This window comes from Chamaea fasciata, unplaced genomic scaffold (genome assembly GCF_029207755.1).
Source record: "Chamaea fasciata isolate MVZ Bird 193981 ecotype frontalis unplaced genomic scaffold, bChaFas1.0.hap1 SCAF_8, whole genome shotgun sequence".
Taxonomy (NCBI): Eukaryota; Metazoa; Chordata; class Aves; order Passeriformes; family Sylviidae; genus Chamaea; species Chamaea fasciata.
This window is the reverse complement of record NW_027094093.1, coordinates 39137417-39157409: the sequence shown is the minus strand read 5'-3', so window position 1 is coordinate 39157409 and position 19993 is coordinate 39137417. Positions and strand designations below refer to the sequence as shown.

Genomic DNA, 19993 nt, shown 5'->3' with positions numbered 1-19993 from the left:
CTGTGGCAATTGTTTCCTTTGTCTAGATGATTGCTAAAAGAGTTTTACACCTGAGTCTTGTATAAAGTCAATTTACCTGCCTAGTTTTAAGCAGTAGGCCAGTCTGTCAGTTTGAGCGCATTGTGTTAAAGTACACCTTGATGAGTTTCTGCTCCTGCCGAGGAAATTAACTTCAAGTGAAGATCAGAGTAAATATTTTAAAAATTTTTTGAAACAAATTCTGGCAAAATATGTTTTTTCATAGCCCTAAGTAATTTTTCCCCCACAACATGCCTCTGTTTATATTTGGAATGATATTTTGCAGATATTGGAAACTCATAGCTCTCTAAAATACCTGTGTGGTTTTGCTGCCTTCTTCATTTGTCCTTGCACACATCTGCCTCCTGCTGCCATTCCAGTAAGGTTCATTTTCAGCCTCTGCCACTCCTGGTTGTCACCCGTCTTTTGACTTGAAAAAGACAGGAATAATTATGTAAGCCATTCACCAATTAGCTTTTCTTTCACACTTACATGTCGAAGGTTAACAGCATACGTAAATTCCAGAGTTCTGTTACAGACTTCTTGTGAGATCCTATCAGTGGATGTGCCCAGGTCTGATGGACAGAGAGACTTTGATGGGGGTGTGTTCCGAAAGGGGGCCAGTTTATCTCTGCTTACCTGCATCTGGAGCCACTGGCCCCTGCAGAGGTGACAGTACTGGCACCAGCACGGTTGAGAGACATAATTCAATCATGCATTCCCGAGGAAACGAGGCTCATGCAAATGCCCTGCCAGTCCCACTGTTTACTGTCTTGACCAATTTCAACCCGTTTTGAAAGATGGATAGAAATCTTTCCTGCACGTTTTCTGAAAATCAGTGACTGTGCAAAAGTGAATGACAAAATAACAGTAGCCATTTGAGGGACAAGCCCAGAGTGTGTAAGAGTGGAGATGACTAGTTCCGAGCCTGAACAAACAGAGAGAAGCTGCTTGTTGCAACAGAGATGGTAACTGGAGATCCTGAGTGAGCAGTAAAAGCAGACAGCAAGAAAACTTGTCGGAGGTCTCGTTTGGTGGCTGTATCTTTCCAGGCATGAAGGAGAGTAATAAGAATTAATACTTTGAGTGAAGAAGAGAATGCATATGCTGTATATTCTGGTTGGAACAAACCTCCTGGCCAGCCAACTCTCACAGATTTACATTAAGATAACGTACATTGTCTCCACTCCTGGAAAGGATACCGAGGGGATCATGGGATAAACAGGACTACTGTGACAGAAGAGGAGTCAAAGGACAAAACCCCATGGAAATAATGTCTTCCCGACTGCTCTTTTCACTGAAAACTTGCATTTTGTGCAAGCATAAATATTCTGATTTCTTTTAACAACATCAATAAACACAAATTGAAATAACTCTATGGCTAGTGGGACTAGCAAGGCCTAGTTTCTTTTCCCTCTCCAGAAGGCCACATTACAGCTTTCGCTGTAGTTAACAGAAGGTTAATAGGAGATAGGGCAGAGAATCAATGCATGGGTTATTACATAGTTTTTAGACTAAAATATCTATTTTCTAATTCAATTTCCTTGAACAAGTTGGATTTTTAAATAAGAACTAAGCTTATGAAAGATCAAATGTTTAATTTATAGAGACAAAAGTACTCCTGAAAGTAGTGACAAAATAAAATAGATTCACTACCTTTTCACAGACTGAGGACTTAGAGAATTTTTTTTTTTTAATTGCCATGCTTACAAAGAAACAGCAATGAAAATTATCTTTGGATTGAGATGCGTAAGTAAAATCATTCTGTCAAAAATGCCAGCACTCTGAGAACAGGAATCTTTAATGAAACACCTCTCTGGTCATGGGTCTCAAATTGCTGCTGTGCAATTGTGCAATGGCAATACAGATCAGATTACAAGGAGATATTTTAAATAAGTCTTCATGTGTTTGTTATTGCACTGTAGGAAAGCAACTGTAGTCAAAATACAAAGCCTGATAGTGATGGTTGCTTGTGTGTGCAAAATGAAGAAGGACATCAAGCTTCTACTTCATGTATGGTAGCAACATACACACTATTAAGGCACATGAGGAATTTATCAACTCAGAGACAAGAACGAAGCTCTGAGTAATGACTTTTTTTACTGGTCAAAATTAATCTGGAACCAGAGCAGATATGAATTTAAATCAGTTCTTTACAATATGGTCATTAGGCCATATATGAGACCATGTTTATGTGACAGTTGATTCTGGAATAAGTAGTCCTGATTTGGCATGCCAGTTTATCTGTAAGGAATGCTTTTATCAGTTTTCATATGTGGCATATTAAAACATGTATTTGCCAACTTTGCTTGACTAGTTCAGATGTTCAGGTCAAGCACCTATGTTTGGTGAAGATCTTTGCTCAGAAAACAGCTCTAAATTTCTGTGCATGGAAGTTGGTGAATACCCTATACTTTTAGAAAACAGGTAGTCAAACTGCATATTCAGGTAATAAAGATTAATTACTGAACCTTCAATTTAATAAAAAACACTTCATGTCAGAGGTTGAGACAGAAAGCCTGTTTTTCTGTGTGGTTTTCATTTTCCTTAACTTAAAGACCAACAACTCAGTATTTCATTCATTCAGTGGTCCAACTTATGCAGTAACTGCCTAAGGAATTGAATAGACAACTGCCTCCTTTGTCTAGTGCCCTAATGCTCCACCAAACTACACTAGAATAATAAGCTCATGAGAACAAAGAGGCCAAACTGATGTCACAGGAGCTTTAGCCCTGTTTATTCTCAGCTCAGAGAACTTGTCTGTGCAGTCTTGAAAATATTTTTTTGTTATAATAGTAAAATGTAAGGCCCATAAAGTAGTACAGGATTATTTCTATAATATGTTAATTTTCAGTCCTTAGGACTGCTCAGCTTAATGGATGACTGACATTTAATTAGCTGTCAACTTTGTAGTCCCTTTCAGAAAGATGAATCTTAGATTTTTATGTATTCAGTTTTCTGAAAAATTTAAACCAATAGAATACGAATCAACGTTGTCAATTTCTCCTCCTCCCCTCCAAAAGTCTGTTCTTTCTTTCTTGTTTTATAGCTGCCACCCAGAATTTAGGAGGCCAGACACCTTTTTTTTGGCCGTCCAAATCTCCACTGCCCTGGAGTGTTATTAGACGAATGCATCAATATGTAGTTGTCTTTTGTGACGAAGCTCTTGTGCATATAGGCAACCCCAGTACTGTCCTCTGGTGTGGATTTTCAAACATTCACAAAAGAGGGATATCTGGAATTTCGAGTGGCTGCAGTTACTATTCTGCATACATCTTAATATTCACAGGAATGAGATGATCTTTCATTCAAACCATTCTATGATTCCGTATAACTGAAACGACAGAATGTCATGGCAGTTCACACAGATCAGGTTAAAGGGGATCTCATGAGCACCAATTCATGTTCACTCAAATTAAGAACATGTGGGCAGGTGAGGCAGATGTAATTTCCAGGGCTGACTGCATCAAGCCAAACTTAAAAGACCTACGCTGTTTAGTGCACCAGTTGTGCTGGTTTTTCAACCTAGCCCTAGTTGAAATACAACTAATATTTGGACTTGAGAAGAAAAAGCCTTACTTCTCACCTTCCACAAATTGTGTAGGAAGCTTAGGCTGGCTAGACCAAGGAACCTGCACACCACCTCCCCCCTGCCAACTTATTTTGGTTCCATGAACTTCAGTGCACATAGAAGACAGCCAAGAAATCTACAGATGTTGATGACCACGAGAGAGGAGATCAGGGCAAGTCTCAGACAACCATAGGAAGTAACTTAATAGGTAATACTAAATACCTCTGGTGTGCCTCTAAAACTCACACTTCAATGAAAAGACCTAGTATCAGTCAATAAAATGAATACTATTCAGCAGAAGTAGGGCAAAGAAATCAAAACTTGGATTACTTTTGTCAATTCATTTGGCTTGAAACAAATTGGTGGAAGTTAGGGTGGCACAGAGAATGGAACTAGTATATTTGATGTTGGCGAAAATAAAACCCCATACTTTTAACTGAACTCCTTGGTAGACTGAATGGAAAAACATCAGTAAAAAATAATGCACAGCTCAAGGTCTAACAGCAGAAGCACATACTTTTGTACTTTCTGTGACAGAAAATTAATGCTTAGTAAGAATGAGTCCACAAAGTTTGGCAGACCCTTAGTAAACACCTTGTCTTAATAAATGCCCATGAAGGAAAAGACAGGCTATTGAGGACTTGCTTAATGAAAGGTTTCAAATACAACTATGGGAATTCTTTGCTAGCAGTTTCCTTGACATCGTCTAGATCTCTTGACTGAAGAACTATAATGATACTATTTAGTTACCTCTTAAAAGTTGTCTGAGACTTACCTTGATCTTCTCTCTTGCGTTATCAGCATCTATAGAATTTGTCTCTGCCTTCTATGTGCACTGAAGTGTACAGAATGAGATCATTTCAGGTTAGCCCGCAATGGAAAATTGCCTATTGTTGGCAGTTAGTTCTCACTCTTAAACAATGTTCAATGCTGGACAATCTTGTTGAACTGCCTCGACCAACACCGATTTTTGAGAGCAGATAGAACATCAAGTAGTGATCAAGCCTTTTTAGTAATTCTTTGCCATTACTCCAGCTTTTTCATAGCGCTTTCACAAAACACGGCCTTTTAAGAAGCAAGTGCACCTATTTGCCTTCTTTGAAGAAGAATCCTTGCTAGTGACGTAGGTGAGAAAATTTAATTGTGCAATAAACCACTCTAGTTGAGTATGAGGTCACCTCCAGTCAAACTTGTACGAGCAAAACCCAACTTCACGCAGAGATAGAGTTTAATCACCAAGATAGGACTCGGACTCAGGTGCTTCAGTCTCTCTGCAGCTAGTCTGGCAGAGGGAGCACAAACTCCAAAAGGCAGGGTCTGCCCGGTCTGAGGCCAAGTTGCCTTGCTGTGCAAGCGGGCTGTGAGGCCACGGCCGCCCTCCCGGCCGGGCCGCAGCGCGGGCCGTTTCTGCTCACCTGCAGGCCGGGCCCCGAGCAGGCCGTGGGCGCTCCCCTCACGGGCCCGCAGCGGGCCCCGGCCGCCCGAGGCCGTGCGGAACGGAGCCGGGAAGATGGGGAGCCGGGCAGTTGGGGAGCCGAGGCGCCGTGGAGATGGGGAGCCGGGGAGATGGGGAGCCGGGCAGTTGGGGAGCCGAGGCGCCGGGGAGATGGGGAGCTGAGGAGCCGGGGAGATGGGGAGCCGGGGAGATGGGGAGCCGAGGCGCCGGGGAGATGGGGAGCCGAGGAGCCGGGGAGCCAGGGAGCCGGGGAGATGGGGAGCCGGGGAGCCGGGGAGCCGGGGAGCCGGGGAGATGGGGAGCCGGGGAGCCGGGGAGCCGGGGAGATGGGGAGCCGAGGCGCCGGGGAGATGAGGTGCCGAGGAGCCGGGGAGCCGGGGAGCCGGGGAGCCGGGGAGCCGAGGTGCCGGGGAGCCGGGGAGCCGGGGAGCCGAGGTGCCGGGGAGCCGAGGCGCCGAGGTGCCGGGGAGCCGGGGAGCCGGGGAGCCGAGGCGCCGGGGAGCCGGGGAGCCGAGGTGCCGGGGAGCCGGGGAGCCGAGGTGCCGGGGAGCCGGGGAGATGGGGAGCCGGGGAGATGGGGAGCCGGGGAGATGGGGAGCCGAGGCGCCGGGGAGATGAGGTGCCGAGGAGCCGGGGAGCCGGGGAGCCGGGGAGCCGGGGAGCCGAGGTGCCGGGGAGCCGGGGAGCCGGGGAGCCGAGGCGCCGGGGAGATGGGGAGCCGGGGAGCCGGGGAGCCGAGGTGCCGGGGAGCCGGGGAGCCGAGGCGCCGGGGAGCCGGGGAGCCGAGGTGCCGGGGAGCCGGGGAGCCGAGGTGCCGGGGAGCCGGGGAGATGGGGAGCCGGGGAGATGGGGAGCCGGGGAGATGGGGAGCCGAGGAGCCGGGGAGCCGAGGTGCCGGGGAGCCGAGGTGCCGGGGAGCCGAGGAGCCGAGGTGCCGGGCCGGCTCCGGGGGCCCCTGAGGGCGCCGGGCGGTGCCGCGGCCCCTCGCAGCCCTCAGAGCCGGCATGTGAGGGGACGGGGCTGGAGGCCCCCGGCCTCGGCGGGCTGGAGCCTCGGAGGCGCTCCTGCCGCTTCTCCCCTGAGGTGAAATTGCCACCGTCAGCGCCCAGGGCCGCTCCAGGGTGTGCAGTTTTCAACAGAAGGAAACTACAGCCACAGCTGAGCGTGGGCCGAGGGTCACTAATACCGTAAAGACAGAGAAAGGATGCAGGTAGGGCCTTGTCATTAACTCTAGACGTATTCCACTATTTGCCCCCCCCCCTTTTTTTTTAATAGCTGTTTTAAGTTTTTCCTAAACTGCTAAAGTACTACGGAAAATGAGATTGAATTAAGTATATATAACCAGCTAAAAATACTGGGAAAAGCATCGAGGTTATTTTTAACTCTTGCACTTCATGAACATACGCAATCTTTTATGAGATGCATAAAATGCAGCTGTATTTATAACTGCTGAGTATGAGTTAATGCAGACATTCAAGACTAGACACTTGGAATGTTTTGGGCTTTATTTTTATTATTTCTCTGTTTATGTTAAAACATAATGACAGAAGAGGCATCAAAGCAATCTTTATTGATTTCTATGATGAAAATGTGATGAAAACCCTGAATTTTTAGAAGCTAAAATTTGGAATGACATGCTTGATTTGAGAATACTACCTATTATAGTAATGAAAAGTTCAAACACGATACACCTTTCCCACTTAGGATAATTCTTACCAGCTTTCACAGAAGCACAAATTAGTCATTTTACCAGGCCAGGAAGTGATATAGCATAGAGATGTCTATAGTGGATAGCAATAGATTTATGCATTTTTAACTTTCAACAAAGAAAGTTAATATAATCTGGAGGGAGAGAAGGGAAAAGGTACAGGAAAGGCCAAGACTGGAAGTTTTGTCCTACCAATACACATATGCCAGCTTTTTACTATTCTAGTTACATTAAGTAGCTTTTTGTTACCTTTTTTTTTTTCCTGGCCTAAGATTTCCCCAGATATATAACAATAAATGTAGGGAGTTTAGAATTTTCAGTAGTGTGGAAAAGGTCCTTTTCTTCCTTGCTTCCCTGTAAGAAAATGTTGGTTACTTTTGTACAAAACAGTATGAAATTTCCATACTATTTGTTGCAGTCTTTTCAGAAACACTTTTTAAAATATTCAGGTTCTGATAGTTGCAATAATTATCTCTAGATCCATAGTTCAGCTCCCTGTAGTTCTGAAAGAAGCCTGATCTTGATTTGGGTTATCTCGTGACACATGTGGTGATAATGTTCTGAGGGTTCTAAGATAGTGCCAGTAGATGTGACATCAAACGGATGATGCAGAAAATGTGCTCGGATTGAGAAATAACAGATTAGCAAGAGATTCTGAAGACATGGCGATAGGATAAACACTTTTTTTTTTTTTTAAATGGCAATAGTATTGTACTCAGGACTATTATTACTGAACACTTTGACAAATTGTATTATTATGAATTCCTAGCAAACTATCAGTTCATGGAATGTGTATTTCTTTATCAACATATACAACTAATCTTGGTACAAAACTATTTCGAAGAAACTTTTTTCTAATATTTGGAACGTGGAGCTTTACAGGATACATGAAATCACAAGCTTATGATTTCAGCTCTTAGTTCTGTCTACCTCAATCCTTGTCTATAAAAAGAACATAATCATTAGTATTCTTTAAATGTAATAGTTACTCTTTGTAAGAAAATGAAGAAAGAGCAAGGGAATGTAACTTTTAAGGGCCTTTGTGTCTTTTACCTTTCAATATAGCTGTCATCTAGAATAGCATTTACAGTGTTGGAGGGGGAAATTAAATAGACCAAGGGGTTGACTGTGTTACGCCGAGGGCATTCTTGGACATTAGACCCGTGTCCTCAGTATTTCCCTCAGTGAGCGGTATTGCTGTGAAAGTCATTATCTCAATGGCCGAAGGGAGGTGTCAGTGCATTTATCCTCCATCCTAGCTTTTTTGCAGTAATTCTTTCTCTGTTTTACATATTTTCTGATTTACGGATGCATCACCAAGGTCTTACAATATAGAAATGTGTTTATAATGTCTTTAGCAAAATGGCAAACACAATAGGGATAGAGTAAGAGAAGAGCTATAAGCTGAAGGATCTGAACTGTGCAAGCAAAGCTAGGTTCTGCCTTGAAACTAGAGGTTTTGCAGGCACGAGACACCTTAATTAAATAAAACTTGAACAACATGCGTCCCTTAAAAAAAAAAAAAAAAGAAAAGCCAGAAACCCAGCCACCCAACCAACCAAAAAATCTTGGTTCTGTTGCAGTATTGGTGATCTGCATTATTCTGTTTTAAGATATAAAAATCATCCAGACAATATGCATAAATTTGACATAGTTTTAAAGGTAGGCAACTGGATGGTGTTTTATGGAGAAAATTATTAAAAGTACACTAAAGGCAACACCATTAATAGCCTAAGTGCAACTTGAAAATGCATATATGGACAAAATAATTTGCCACACCTCTTTTTGGTGCACACAGCACTATATATGCAGTAGTAATATGCTGTATTTTAAATTAGGTTCATGGACAATTAACTAAGACTGTGCTGAAATTTTTGCAAGAGTTCTTAATCCTTGTGACCTGGCCAGATTCCAAGTTGGCTGATTACATAAGATTACTTCCTGCTTAAATATAGTTTAATAAGAGATTCCGTCACTTCCTGTCCTAAACTACTGTATACTCTTGTCAGCTATGTAACAGCTGTTGTGTTCCACCCTGACAGAGCTTCTTTTCACTTAATGATGCAGTTACTATAGATCTACACTAAATTTTGAGGTAGGCCTTTTTGCATCCTTGTGGTTAAAGAAGCAACAGGAAAAAACCTCGCCACACAACATCATTTGATCAGAGAAAGCTAACTGCAGATTTGGTCAAGAAAATGAGAGCTTTGTAGGCATGAGAAAACTATCCGAGTTATCACGTAAAGTATTTTGTAGACCTATATAGGGAAGGGAAAATGCAAAATATGCCTAAATAGCAAAAAGCATCCATTTTTAGAAGGTAAAAATTAACTGAAATTGCAAGTTAGTGTTTCCTTGCTTTAGTTCTTCTAAAACACCTAGTGAAAAAATGATACAAAAGTAATCCCTGATTCTTTTGTTTTTTATGTATGTCTTTAAGTCACTTTAATTTGCAGAGTTTTTGATAGAACTGTGAGCTGTCATGGTAATCAAAGTTTTTCAGTACTTTATTTGCTAACATTGCTATCGGCGAGGTTGGTACTTTTCCAGTCAAACAGAAAAATGTTACCTAATTCTTTTCTAATGTAGAGGTAATTTATTGCCTGACTGTAACATTTAAAATGACCTTGGTTTTAATTAATTCCAAGGGTAAATATAACATCCTGGATGTACGTCCCAAACAACTTGCAGTCGAAAGCACCCTAGTCCTTAAAATCCAACGTTGGTTCTGAGTACAGGACAGAGCCAGATATTTTAACTGTAAAATTTAACAGGAGTATCAGTACAGAAGGGACCTAGTGAAGAACGGTTTTTTACCTCTCTAATTTCAAAAGGTTAATATTTTGATTGTTTCGATTGAACTGGCATTTCTCACTTTTAGAGATTTGATTGGTTAATGAAAGGACTATTTTTGATCACAGGCATGAAAGAGATGCTGCAGAAGCTATGGAAGGCAAGGTTGGGGTATGAGATACTGCTGAAATGGGATTGGCAGAACAAATCATAGGTTTCTCTATCTTTTAAGATGAGCAGAAGTATCCTTTAACAATTTATGAGTGAAAGGAAATAATGCATAGCTGCTTTCACCTCTCTCACGGTGAGATGTGTTGTAAGAAGAGTGCACTTTCTACAAACTGTATTTGGTAAGTTGTCTGTACCATAGGCTGATGCAGAAACTCCTTAGGGAAGATTTCCAGGTTTTTATAGAACATGTAAAGTCTAGATTCTTGCAGTCTGGGTTCTTTCCCATCCTTCAGAAGTTCTTATTTTGGTTCTTCAAACCTGTGTTTTCTACAAACCAGGTATGGCTGCTCTGTGGATTAATTTAGTTCAGCACCTTTGCAAAACTTGAAAACAAAATTTACATACATACTGAATTGCAACAATTACAAAGCATTTCTTAATGAAAGCAACTTAGTGGGGAATGTATTGATTAGTTTTATATTTTTTTATAAACTCATTTATGCTTTTAAAGATTCCTTGGCCTTTTGCACCTTGACCCTCATTCATTGTAGTGAAGTAGATACTCATTTGACCACTCCAGGATGGCATAACAAAACCACATGTATAAGAGCATAAAGCCAGGGGTACTTAGACATGTTAAATTGTATAAGGAGCTGCCAGAGAGCGGTAGCGTAACCTCTGCAAATGCCGACAAGTACCTGTGATGACAATAAGCCTCCTAAACACAGAGCAAATTCAGCAAAACGGCTTTGCAGTATTTTTGAATGTAAGGTGTTAAAAAACAGATTGCACGTCAAAATTGAATGATATATTCAGGTTTTTATGAAAATCAACCTTTTATTTTTTTATTAATAGTATTCATTAAATGATAACTATCTCAACCCTCCATCAGGGGATGGACTAACCCTACTAACGTTATAAAAATTTTGTTATTTTTGATTGATGGTAACTTCCTGCTGGTCCTTAAAGTGTGGCAAATCTGTTTTAATATATTTTATGATAATAAAATGCATGCTTTGCAAACAGTGCACAAGACACCTGTTAGCAGATGTATATAATATAGTTTCTAGTCCCTAGTGAATACTGCATAGCCTTTTAAAACACTTTCAAAGACCTTTTGTTTGTTTAGGTGTATAAGAAGGTCTGTCTAGAACAGATCCTGTTACAGGATCAGAGTTTGGAAATGTTGTGTGAATTTTAACTTTAGTGTAGCATCACAAACAGCTGGGCTGCTACAAACGAAAGGCTGTAAACCTGTGCTGCTAGCCTGTGAGTAGAGGTGCAGAAGGGAGAAACCTCTTAAACTGTCTGGGCCTCTGGAGAGATCATTGCAGTGAATGCTACCTCTGTGGTCCCACAGGAATTTTGGATTTGACCTTGCAGACATCTATGTACGGTATGTAAATGACCCTTGTGACATCAGTGTTATTATTCAAATGTGAGGTTATGTGTCTGTAAATACGGTGCTTATTTTATTCTTTTTTTCTCCATATTCAGCAGTTAAGATTATGAATGCATTGGTGCATGCAGCTAGTTAAAAAATATAATGATAGGGTCAAAAAGCATGGCAGAAAATACTAAGGGAACTACAAGACTCTGCCATGGTGTGTTTTTTTTAATGGTATTTACACTGGAAGCCTGAAAAGAATGTTAAGGCTAACTGTATTTGTAATTAATGCATCATGAAAAGGAAGCAAAAGAAAAAAGAATCCGGTTGTTGTGGTATATGTGCTGCAGTTTGAATTTGCATTTTTTAAAATTGAAAATTACAGCTTTCATACTGCCTGAGGGAGAACAGCCAAATTTGAAAGCTAGGGACCTTTCTGATGTAATAGTTAATCACTTTGAATGCATCAGTAACGTCCAGTAACAACAGCTTCTGTTCAGTGAGCATATTAAGACAAAGGAATTGTAATATGTTTTTAAAACCTAAGTAAGTTTTGCAGTAGTAAAACTGATTTGTTTGTGACTAGTGCAAAAACTGTAACTTTTTAAACATATTTTGGTGTAGACTATAAAATACTATACAGCTACCCAAGTCTGTATTAATAGTTGACCAAAATTCAAATTAATATTCAAGACAATGAGAAAGATACTGTCCATATTTTGATGACAAATATAACCCAGCGATGTAAACTTGGCTAGTTGACTAAACTTTGTGAAGAGAAACACGTGTTGGAACCTGTGGTTTTGTGCTCACGTTGATTAAATTCTGGCCTGCTGAGCATTTCAGAAAACAAGGATTACATAACATTGTCCAAACATAGACACATTTGTCGCAAGATACTATAATTGCTCTTACTAACAACAACAAAAAAGTATTTGCAATGGTTATTTAGAGAGGTTGTAATAATAAAATTTCTATTATAACTAGAATTTCTTTTAAATGTTACAAGCAGCAATATTAAATATGCACCAAACATCCAGTAAATTTGATAGTGAGTTATCCAAATCCATTGTTTGTTTCCCCTTACAAAATTCTGTTATTTCATGAGTGGCAGTGTTGTTGTATTGTAAAATGTGTGAGCTTTTGATGGATAACATTCTGAGCAAAGCAGCTGTTTATTGTATCAATACTAGTTCTTACCTCACACTTTTTTTAGACCATTATTAGTAAATTTTGAGGTTAGAGAGGTACTGACCCAATCAAACATGTACAGAGCTCAGCCTCTGAGTTAATTAAATGTGGGTTAATACCATATTATAAGGAAATCATTGTCCTTATTACAGTTATTAGGTAGTTAGTCAAATTATAGCTTCAAAGGAATGCAGAGCATGGAGAATTTGGGACTAAATTATGCATTTGAACCTTAGGCCAGCTTTTACTGTTGAGACAGTTTGCTGCTAAAAGAAATTGCGTGTCATTGAAATTAAATGCCTTTCTGGGGATGGATGCTTCCACTTTTTAATGAAATTACTGAGTGTGGTGTAGTGAAATGATTAAAATCTGTATTCCGAGAATGTGGTGGACAAAAAAAAAATCAATAAATGCTAGGAAACCTTTGCTGCTGGATGTGAATCCTTGGAATGAAATAGCCTGGTACAAAAATAATACTTAAAAACATATCAGTACATTAATGTATTTAGCATGAGTCTCACGAGACATCATCTTCACTAATTTTTAGCATAAATTTTACTGTGTAATGAGAAGCTTTCTTTTCTCATATCCGTATTAGGCAGTGTTTTTGCCCTTCCCCCAATGCTCCTGCACTGCAATCATTGTGCTTGCACTTATTATGTTACAAATGACCGAGGTAAGGCTGACATTCTCGTTGCATGCAAAAAGAGCTAGTCTGCCAGGCTTTTTTTTTTTTTTTTCCTAATGAAGCAGCTTTGTGAAATCTCCCCATGTGTTAATACTAATGAAGATCCTCCAGCACAATTAAAATCGAAGCCAGTGGCTGAAGAGGAAACAGAAGACAATGGCATCTTTCTACATGTGCATATTTCTTTATGCATAGATCGACTTTATTTAGAAATATTGTTGATTCTTAGAATGCTTGTATGCTTTAATAAGGTTTAATAAGTATTTAGTATTTAATAAGTATTTAGTGTTTTAGTATTTAATAAGTTTTTACCAACTCATACTGAAATCACTAAGCTTTCATTGCACTGTGGGTTAACTTTATGGTGTTATGGTTTGTAGGGAGAAGTCCTTGGGCTCTTGCAGTGTACTTTAACCCTGCTTGAGTTTGAGACTATGCCAAGGAAAGAAGAGGGAAAAAAAAGGAGGATACCATGTGTGTAGTGTGAAGGGCTGGTGTAGGGAAGCACAGCTTTTAATTTTCTGCAAATAACCTCTGTGGGTTGTTTCAGGCAAGACGAGAAGATTTGTATTTAAAAGATGTATTTTTAAATTTTAATTCTTGTGTCAGTACCTGGTGAGTGTTAATACTTCCCCTTCATTTTAATTTAATTCCGCCACCCTTGTTGCCTGCTTTACTTGAATTTATCGAGTACTTGAAGAACTTAAAAGTCGAACGTTGCTTCTTTAAAATGTCTCCCCTTTTAGAAGTGGATCGCTTTTTTTTTTTTTTTTTGTAGACGGCAGTTGTTTACACCACAGATTCTATTGTTGCTTTATTTATTTTTTTAACCTGAACCTAATCTGTAGGTTCTTAAGGTGGGCAGCTTTGTTTCTCCGCCGACCGATCAAGTCTTCATTAAAGACTGACCCCAGGAGGCGGCCTGGAACTTTCTGTCGCTGCTGAAGACCGCGGGCAGCTCACAACTTTTCCCAGCCCGGGGCGGGCGCGGGTCCCGCGGCGAGACTCGCGCGCTCCCGCCGCGCGCGCCCGGCGCGGCCCCGCCGCCCGCCCCGCGGGGAGCGCCGGCGGTGACGTCACCGGGGGCGCGGGGTCCGCGACCCCCTCCAGGGTCCCGCCGGCTGGGGGCGGCCGCCGCGCGCGCCGCCGCCCGCGCGCGCCCCCGCCCGGCTCCGGGGAGCGCCGGGAAGGGCCGGCCCGGCGCGCGCCGCCCGCACCGCGGAGGGGACGGAGCGGGAGAGCGGGAGCCGCGCACCCCGCGCACCGAGCGGCGGAGCTTCTCCCAGGTGAGCGGCCGGGGTGTGACGGCGTTCTGCCGCGCCGGGGCTCCCGAACCCGGGTAGCGCCCGCCTCGCCCGCCGCGTCCCCGCCGGTGCGTATCGCCCCTTTGTTGTGTGGGCCGAGCGCGAGTCCCGCTGCGGGGCCCTGCCCGGGCAGGGCTGCGGCCGGGAGGCGGAGTGGCTGCGTGGAGGTGAGTCCCGCGGAAGAGCCCGGGCCGGGGTGTCTGTCTGCAGACGGGACGGCCGCGTTCCGAGCGATTTTAAACTTTGCTCGTGGCCGCACGCCCGCGTCTCGGCCGGGCGGCGCCGGTCACGTCTCCGCCGACGGACACCCGCAGCCTCCGGGGCGGCGCGGAGGCTGCCGGCGGCCGCCGGGCGGCTCTTTTGTGTGGCGCTGTGCGGAACGCTCCGCTCCCGGCGGCCCTCCCGCCCCGCTCCCCTCTCGCGGCGGGCGCTGCCCCGCTCCCCTCGGTCGGGGCTGTCAGGGCGTGCGCGAGGCGGGGCGGCGCGGAGCGGCCGCGGGCAGCGGCTCCGGGTCGCGCTGCCCCTCGGCGGGCCGGCCCCGCGCAGCCCCCGCTCCCGCGCGGTGAGTCGGCGCTCCCTCCCTCCTGCCTCCTCCCTCCCTTCCGCGGGGCGCGGCGCGGGCCGGGAGCGGGCGCCGCTCCGCTCCGCACACCCGGCTCGCTGCGGGCCCCTCTGTCCGCGGCTTTGTGCGTGTCCTGTCCTTGTAAAGAGAAACAAGCAGCTGCGGTGCTGGGCCGAGTTGTTGAAATTTATCCCTTTGTGTATATTACAATATCCTCCATTTTTCTGCCCTCTAAACAACAAGCCTTTCGCCATCTTGGGCAAATTTTTATTCCTAGGTCTGACCGTCTCTTTTAGAAGGGAATGAGTAGAAAACCTGAAAGCGCTTCTGGATAAGCATCAAAGTTTAGGGAATGTTACAGGGACAGATAGTGACGTCATGTAAAGTTTAAGGGGATTTTTCTCCAAGACTCTGTGCTTTCCCCTGGAATTCCTGCTCTAACGTGCTGTAAACTGCACTTTGAAGAGAAAGATTCCTAGTTGAGCGTGCACGTACAGGGGACACTGTGAATATGCTTCTTTATCTGGTGTCTGGTTTCATATCAGGAAAACAATCGTGCGCACCCCCCCCTCCCCCCCCCTTTTTTTTTACTGCCCCGGCCTTAGTATTTATTGTGCAATGCTGAACTCTCAGATTATTTTGAAAATCGTTCTGAAGTTACTGTGTTAAATAACAAATTATCTGGAGATCTGCATTGGTTTTGTTTATGGCAAGTATTAATCTGATGTGAAGTTCACGTGAGATACTTGGTACAGGATCTTTGCTGAGAAATAAAGTGTCTTCTTGGCGTGAGGAACATGGCAATACAGACCTCCATTTTTAAGAGACAGACCTGGAGGTATGTTTGGAAGCAACAAACTTACTAAGGTATATTATTAAAAGGTTCCGTCTGGAAAGTACATATAAATATTACATGTAGTTTGGGTTACGTTCCAGGTGCTAAATAATGTGTGGCTAAACGTAGTAACTGTGCTAAACTCATTGAAATAACCAGCCTACAACAACTCCTTACCCAAAATCCAAAACCAAATCTCTTTTCCTCTGATTACAAGTTTTGCATCAGCTATTGTGAAAGGGAAAACAATAAACGGTACTGTTCTGTTAATTTGGTTCTCAATTGATTTTTTTTTTAAAATCTCATGAAAGTTTTTCTGGTCACATGACTTAATGGAACATGTAATTGGTAGGGAATAATTGTTGTAGGTAAAGTTTTGTTTTTCTATTCTTCTTTCCAAGCTTATTTGACTTGCTGCATATTTAAAGTCACACTATGGGGAACATAGAACTACTTGCGTTTAATTCACATTTTCTTTGTCTTCGGGACTGGGAAAAATACTGACAACAGTTAACATAGGAAGTAGTAGGGATAGCTGTTTGTCCATCAAGACTTTCTTTCTGTCCAAGTCAGTATTGAATACTGTACTTAAAGCAGCCTTAAGGTTATGTTAGAACAAATGTCAGATGCTTACTTTTATTTTTCTTTCCTAAATGCATCAGAAATTGTGGTTGGATTTGCTATTTCCCATCTGAAGGAAAGTGAAAACATGAAAACAGTTGAAAGCGTGTACAGCAGGCGATTCTAAATTATAAATGTGATTAAGGTCTAGAAGATTGGATAGGTTATAAATTGTGAGCAACAGAGGATGAGTAGTTTCCGAAAATGGCAGTATAGCTTTGATATCTCATAATAAACTACATGCATGTTTTTGTCAAAATGCTGCAAAATCAGTAAGCTGCATAATGTTAAGAAAATGGTAGCCAAGGTGATTCTTGTAAAGTTTATGTAGAGAAAGCACTAGGAATTGTTGAGGAATCTTCAGTGTTCAAGAAATTCTATGTTCGCTTCCAGCAAGTGATGCTGGTTTAATGATAGGTCGTACCAATTCCTGTAAGCACAGGGAGCATTCATATCAGGTTGTGATGAAGTTGTTCATAAACAGCACTCTCTGAAAAGTAAAAAATATTTCTTCAGAGGATCAGATATTGTTTCCTTTTCATTCCTGATCCAAAGTGTGTTCTGGATGGCACTGTGCAAGGTTTTGGGACTATTGTGTATTCAAAATAAACTGGAATTGTGATGCCGTGTTCAAGTTCCAGCCCTGACAGGGTTCATCTTTGCAATAGCCAGGAGGGGCTGGGACCTAGGACCCAGTAGTTCTGACCACCTTACCTCTGTTAGTTAGGGGTGGGAAAGGCAGGCAAGGCACTCTATTCCTTTTGGGGACATGGAAACAACAATACCACCAACAATACCCTAGGTTCTCTCTTCCAAGTGACCCTAGGGCATTGTTGTTTCCCTCTGTCACTGGTATTGTTGCTATTACTGTTCGTTTTCTTATCTCATTGCTGTTTCCAGTAAATTGTTCTTATCTCAGCCCATGACCTTTACCTTTTGTGCCTCCAATTCTCCTCTCCATCATGAAGAAGGACAGGGAGTGAATGGGCAGCACATGGTTTCAGTGGAGCACTGATTTGGAGAATACCATTCCTAAACCATGATATACAGGTATTTCTCATCAAAATTATTTTCTTTAACTAAATTCCCCTGTGCTGGGTTCCTTATAGGTCTGTGTTCGCACAAAAAGGTAATTGTTTTAAAGATTCTTGTGGGTTGTCAATGCCATTGTAAAATTTTTTGAGAAGTGTGAGAGACAGAAAACCTAAATACATACTTTGTACCTTTTGGTGAAAAATACTTGATTGTCTTGCACATGTAGTAAAATGTTTTGCATTTTCAAAGGATGAACTAGCAATATCTTTATATCCTGGAGGGAAAGAGCATTAGTTGACCGCTTTAGTATATTTGTTTAATCTTTATATTGACTTTCTGTTAAGAAGAAAGTTCTTCAAGACTGGCTTTTTTTGTCTTTTTTGGAGAGACACTTAAAATGCAAATAAGAAGGTAGTGGAAGCCTTTCCTTGTAGGTCCTGTTGCCCCTTTTCATGTTTTCTTTGTTTGCACGTTTATTGTAGAACTGCGTTGTAAAGGAGCAGATGTTTTGCAAAACATCCTGATGTGTTGCTTTTTCATATGGGAGTGCATAGCTGTTCCTTCTGATGCATCGATTTGACAGCTGGTTGATTTCATGAAACTGCTAAGAAGCCATTAGTGGTGTCATTGAATTCAAATGGAACAGTCCCTCCCAGCCTGAACTGCAATTGTTAAGGTCTCTGTTGCTACTTTTCTGTTTCTGTGCAGGACGTGAAATTTCAGAGTTGCAAATAAAATGAAACTTGTGCACCCGGTCTCATATCCCAGAATGAGGGGAAGGAATGTCTCACTGCTGTTAGTTCTATAATTTTCTTATAATGGCATATTTGAGAATAGGAGATCTTGGCTGTTGGGAGGTATAACCAACAATGTAGTTTCCTACGCCCGCCCTTCCCCCTCTCCCTCTGGCACATTAAAGGTTTCACTGTATGAACACTCTGCGTTCAAATCCCTTCTCTGTGATCTGTCTCCCAGACTCTAATGTGTAGGTATCTTTAAATAGAACTTAATAGTGTAAATAATGGTGAAATTTTTTATAAAGTTTTTTTAAATAATCGGTCTATTCTAATAGAGTACTAAGAGTGATACTTAGGGTGTTTGTCACTTAAATAATTTAGCCCAGGGAAGATTCCCATAGTCTACCAGTTTTTTCCCAAGTGTGGTTCAACTTCTGAGTTAATAATCTAGTTTTACTACAGTATATTCAGTGAATTATACTACATTATAAACTAGCTTGTGATTGTTAATTGCCCCCACAAGGAACACTGAAACAGTTTTCAAGGTTCACAGTGATTTTTGTGATAGTTTGATAGTTTACAACATTCTGAATGTAGACAAAATGTAATAAGTATGTGTTGGCTAACGTATTTTATAGAAATGGGAAGTTTGCATTGGAGAACATAGTGCAGTATTTGAAATCTTGGTACAGATGATTTTCCCCACTGCATCACAGAAGGAAATGAAACATTTTAAACTTTTTTAAACTGACATCTATGCTTTTAAAGATTTTTTTGGTTATACTACAATATTTTTACTGTACATAACAACAGACAAACCAACAAGGAATCTCCAGAAGATTTGTGTGAGGAAAACAGTAGGTTCTCATTAATTTTTTAGTTTGTCTTTCTTAGGACTTTATGAAGGCGAGGCAATATTAGTTTCACTGTTACAGAGATAAGGACTCTGGAAGAGTTTAGTCTTTTACCAACATCACAAGTAGTTGGTGGTAGAGGATGAAAAAAAGCTGTCTTCACTGTCTTTAATTTGTGGTGTGCTGGGTAGTTCCCTTGAAAACGGAAATGCGTGGTTTGTTAGTCTGTCGAGTAATTGCTGCGGGTAGGTAAGCAGAATGCAGCACGTAGTCATTAAACAAAACTGGGGCCATGTATTCGTTCAGCCTCTGCAGAAGGGCCAGGTAAGATGCAGTATTTTGCCATTATTTTGTGTCATAATCATACAGTCTTAAGTGGAAAAGAAGTATGTAGAACATAAAATCCAGTTAGCACACAGTTTCACCTGTTAGCTGTGTTAAGTTCTTGTCCAAGTTCTTTAGTGTTTAAGCTCTTTACTGTCCTGAATTTACTCTCTTAAACTACCATGGTCTTGAGCCATTCCTTAAAAAGAGAAGAACGAATATACTTTGTTAAAGTCCAATACAGAAATTCCTTTGAGATTTAAATGGAAATAAATAATAAAAGTAAAAGTAGTAATGTTTTTGTAAGTAATTCTTTTTGGGGGAGGAGAAATTGTGATTTGTTTTATTGTGGTGTTAGCATTTCATGAGACGCTAGGTGAAACAAACTCTTGGATTGTGAGGAAGTCTTAGCGCTTGTTTCAATTTTTTTTAATGTAGCAACAAGGAACAAAAGATACAAGGGTTTTTTCAGCTTAGTTTAACAGAATTAATCTATGCATTTGACACAATTCCTGATACCAGTTCCTTCTCTTTTTGTAGAATATCTTTCAGATCATCGGAAAAATGAGCAATATCAAAACAAGTATACATTTTAAAACCTTGCTTAGTGACAGATGGTCTTTCAAACATAGTCTCTGAAGGTAGGGACTTAGGAAAAGATGTGCTGGGCTTGTCAGTGTCTGTATGATGCCTGTGGCCTTTGATGTGAATTCTCTCCCTGTACCTTCCTCCTCATGC

At 42.0% G+C, this 19993-nt stretch overlaps 1 protein-coding gene across 1 annotated transcript; it reads right to left on the bottom strand.

Moving 5' to 3' along the window:
* Positions 1 to 4747: 4747 nt before the first annotated feature.
* LOC136293580 (collagen alpha-2(VIII) chain-like) lies at positions 4748 to 15103 on the bottom strand. The gene is made up of 2 exons (XM_066190546.1): positions 14064 to 15103; positions 4748 to 6224 (listed from the first exon to the last, which is right to left on the bottom strand). The coding sequence occupies exons 1-2, from the start codon at positions 15101 to 15103 to the stop codon at positions 4748 to 4750; spliced, it is 2517 nt and encodes an 838-aa protein (XP_066046643.1).
* Between the last annotated feature and the right edge of the window lie 4890 nt (positions 15104 to 19993).

What these genes read in the sequence shown, in the direction of transcription:
- LOC136293580 (XM_066190546.1), bottom strand. Translation starts at nt 15,103, where the DNA reads ATGGCGAAAGGCTTGTTGTTTAGAGGGCAGAAAAATGGAGGATATTGT. An exon ending in TCGCGGACCCCGCGCCCCCG is followed by an intron (nt 6,225 to 14,063) that starts GTGACGTCACCG and finishes TTACGGTATTAG; the next exon opens with TGACCCTCGGCCCACGCTCA.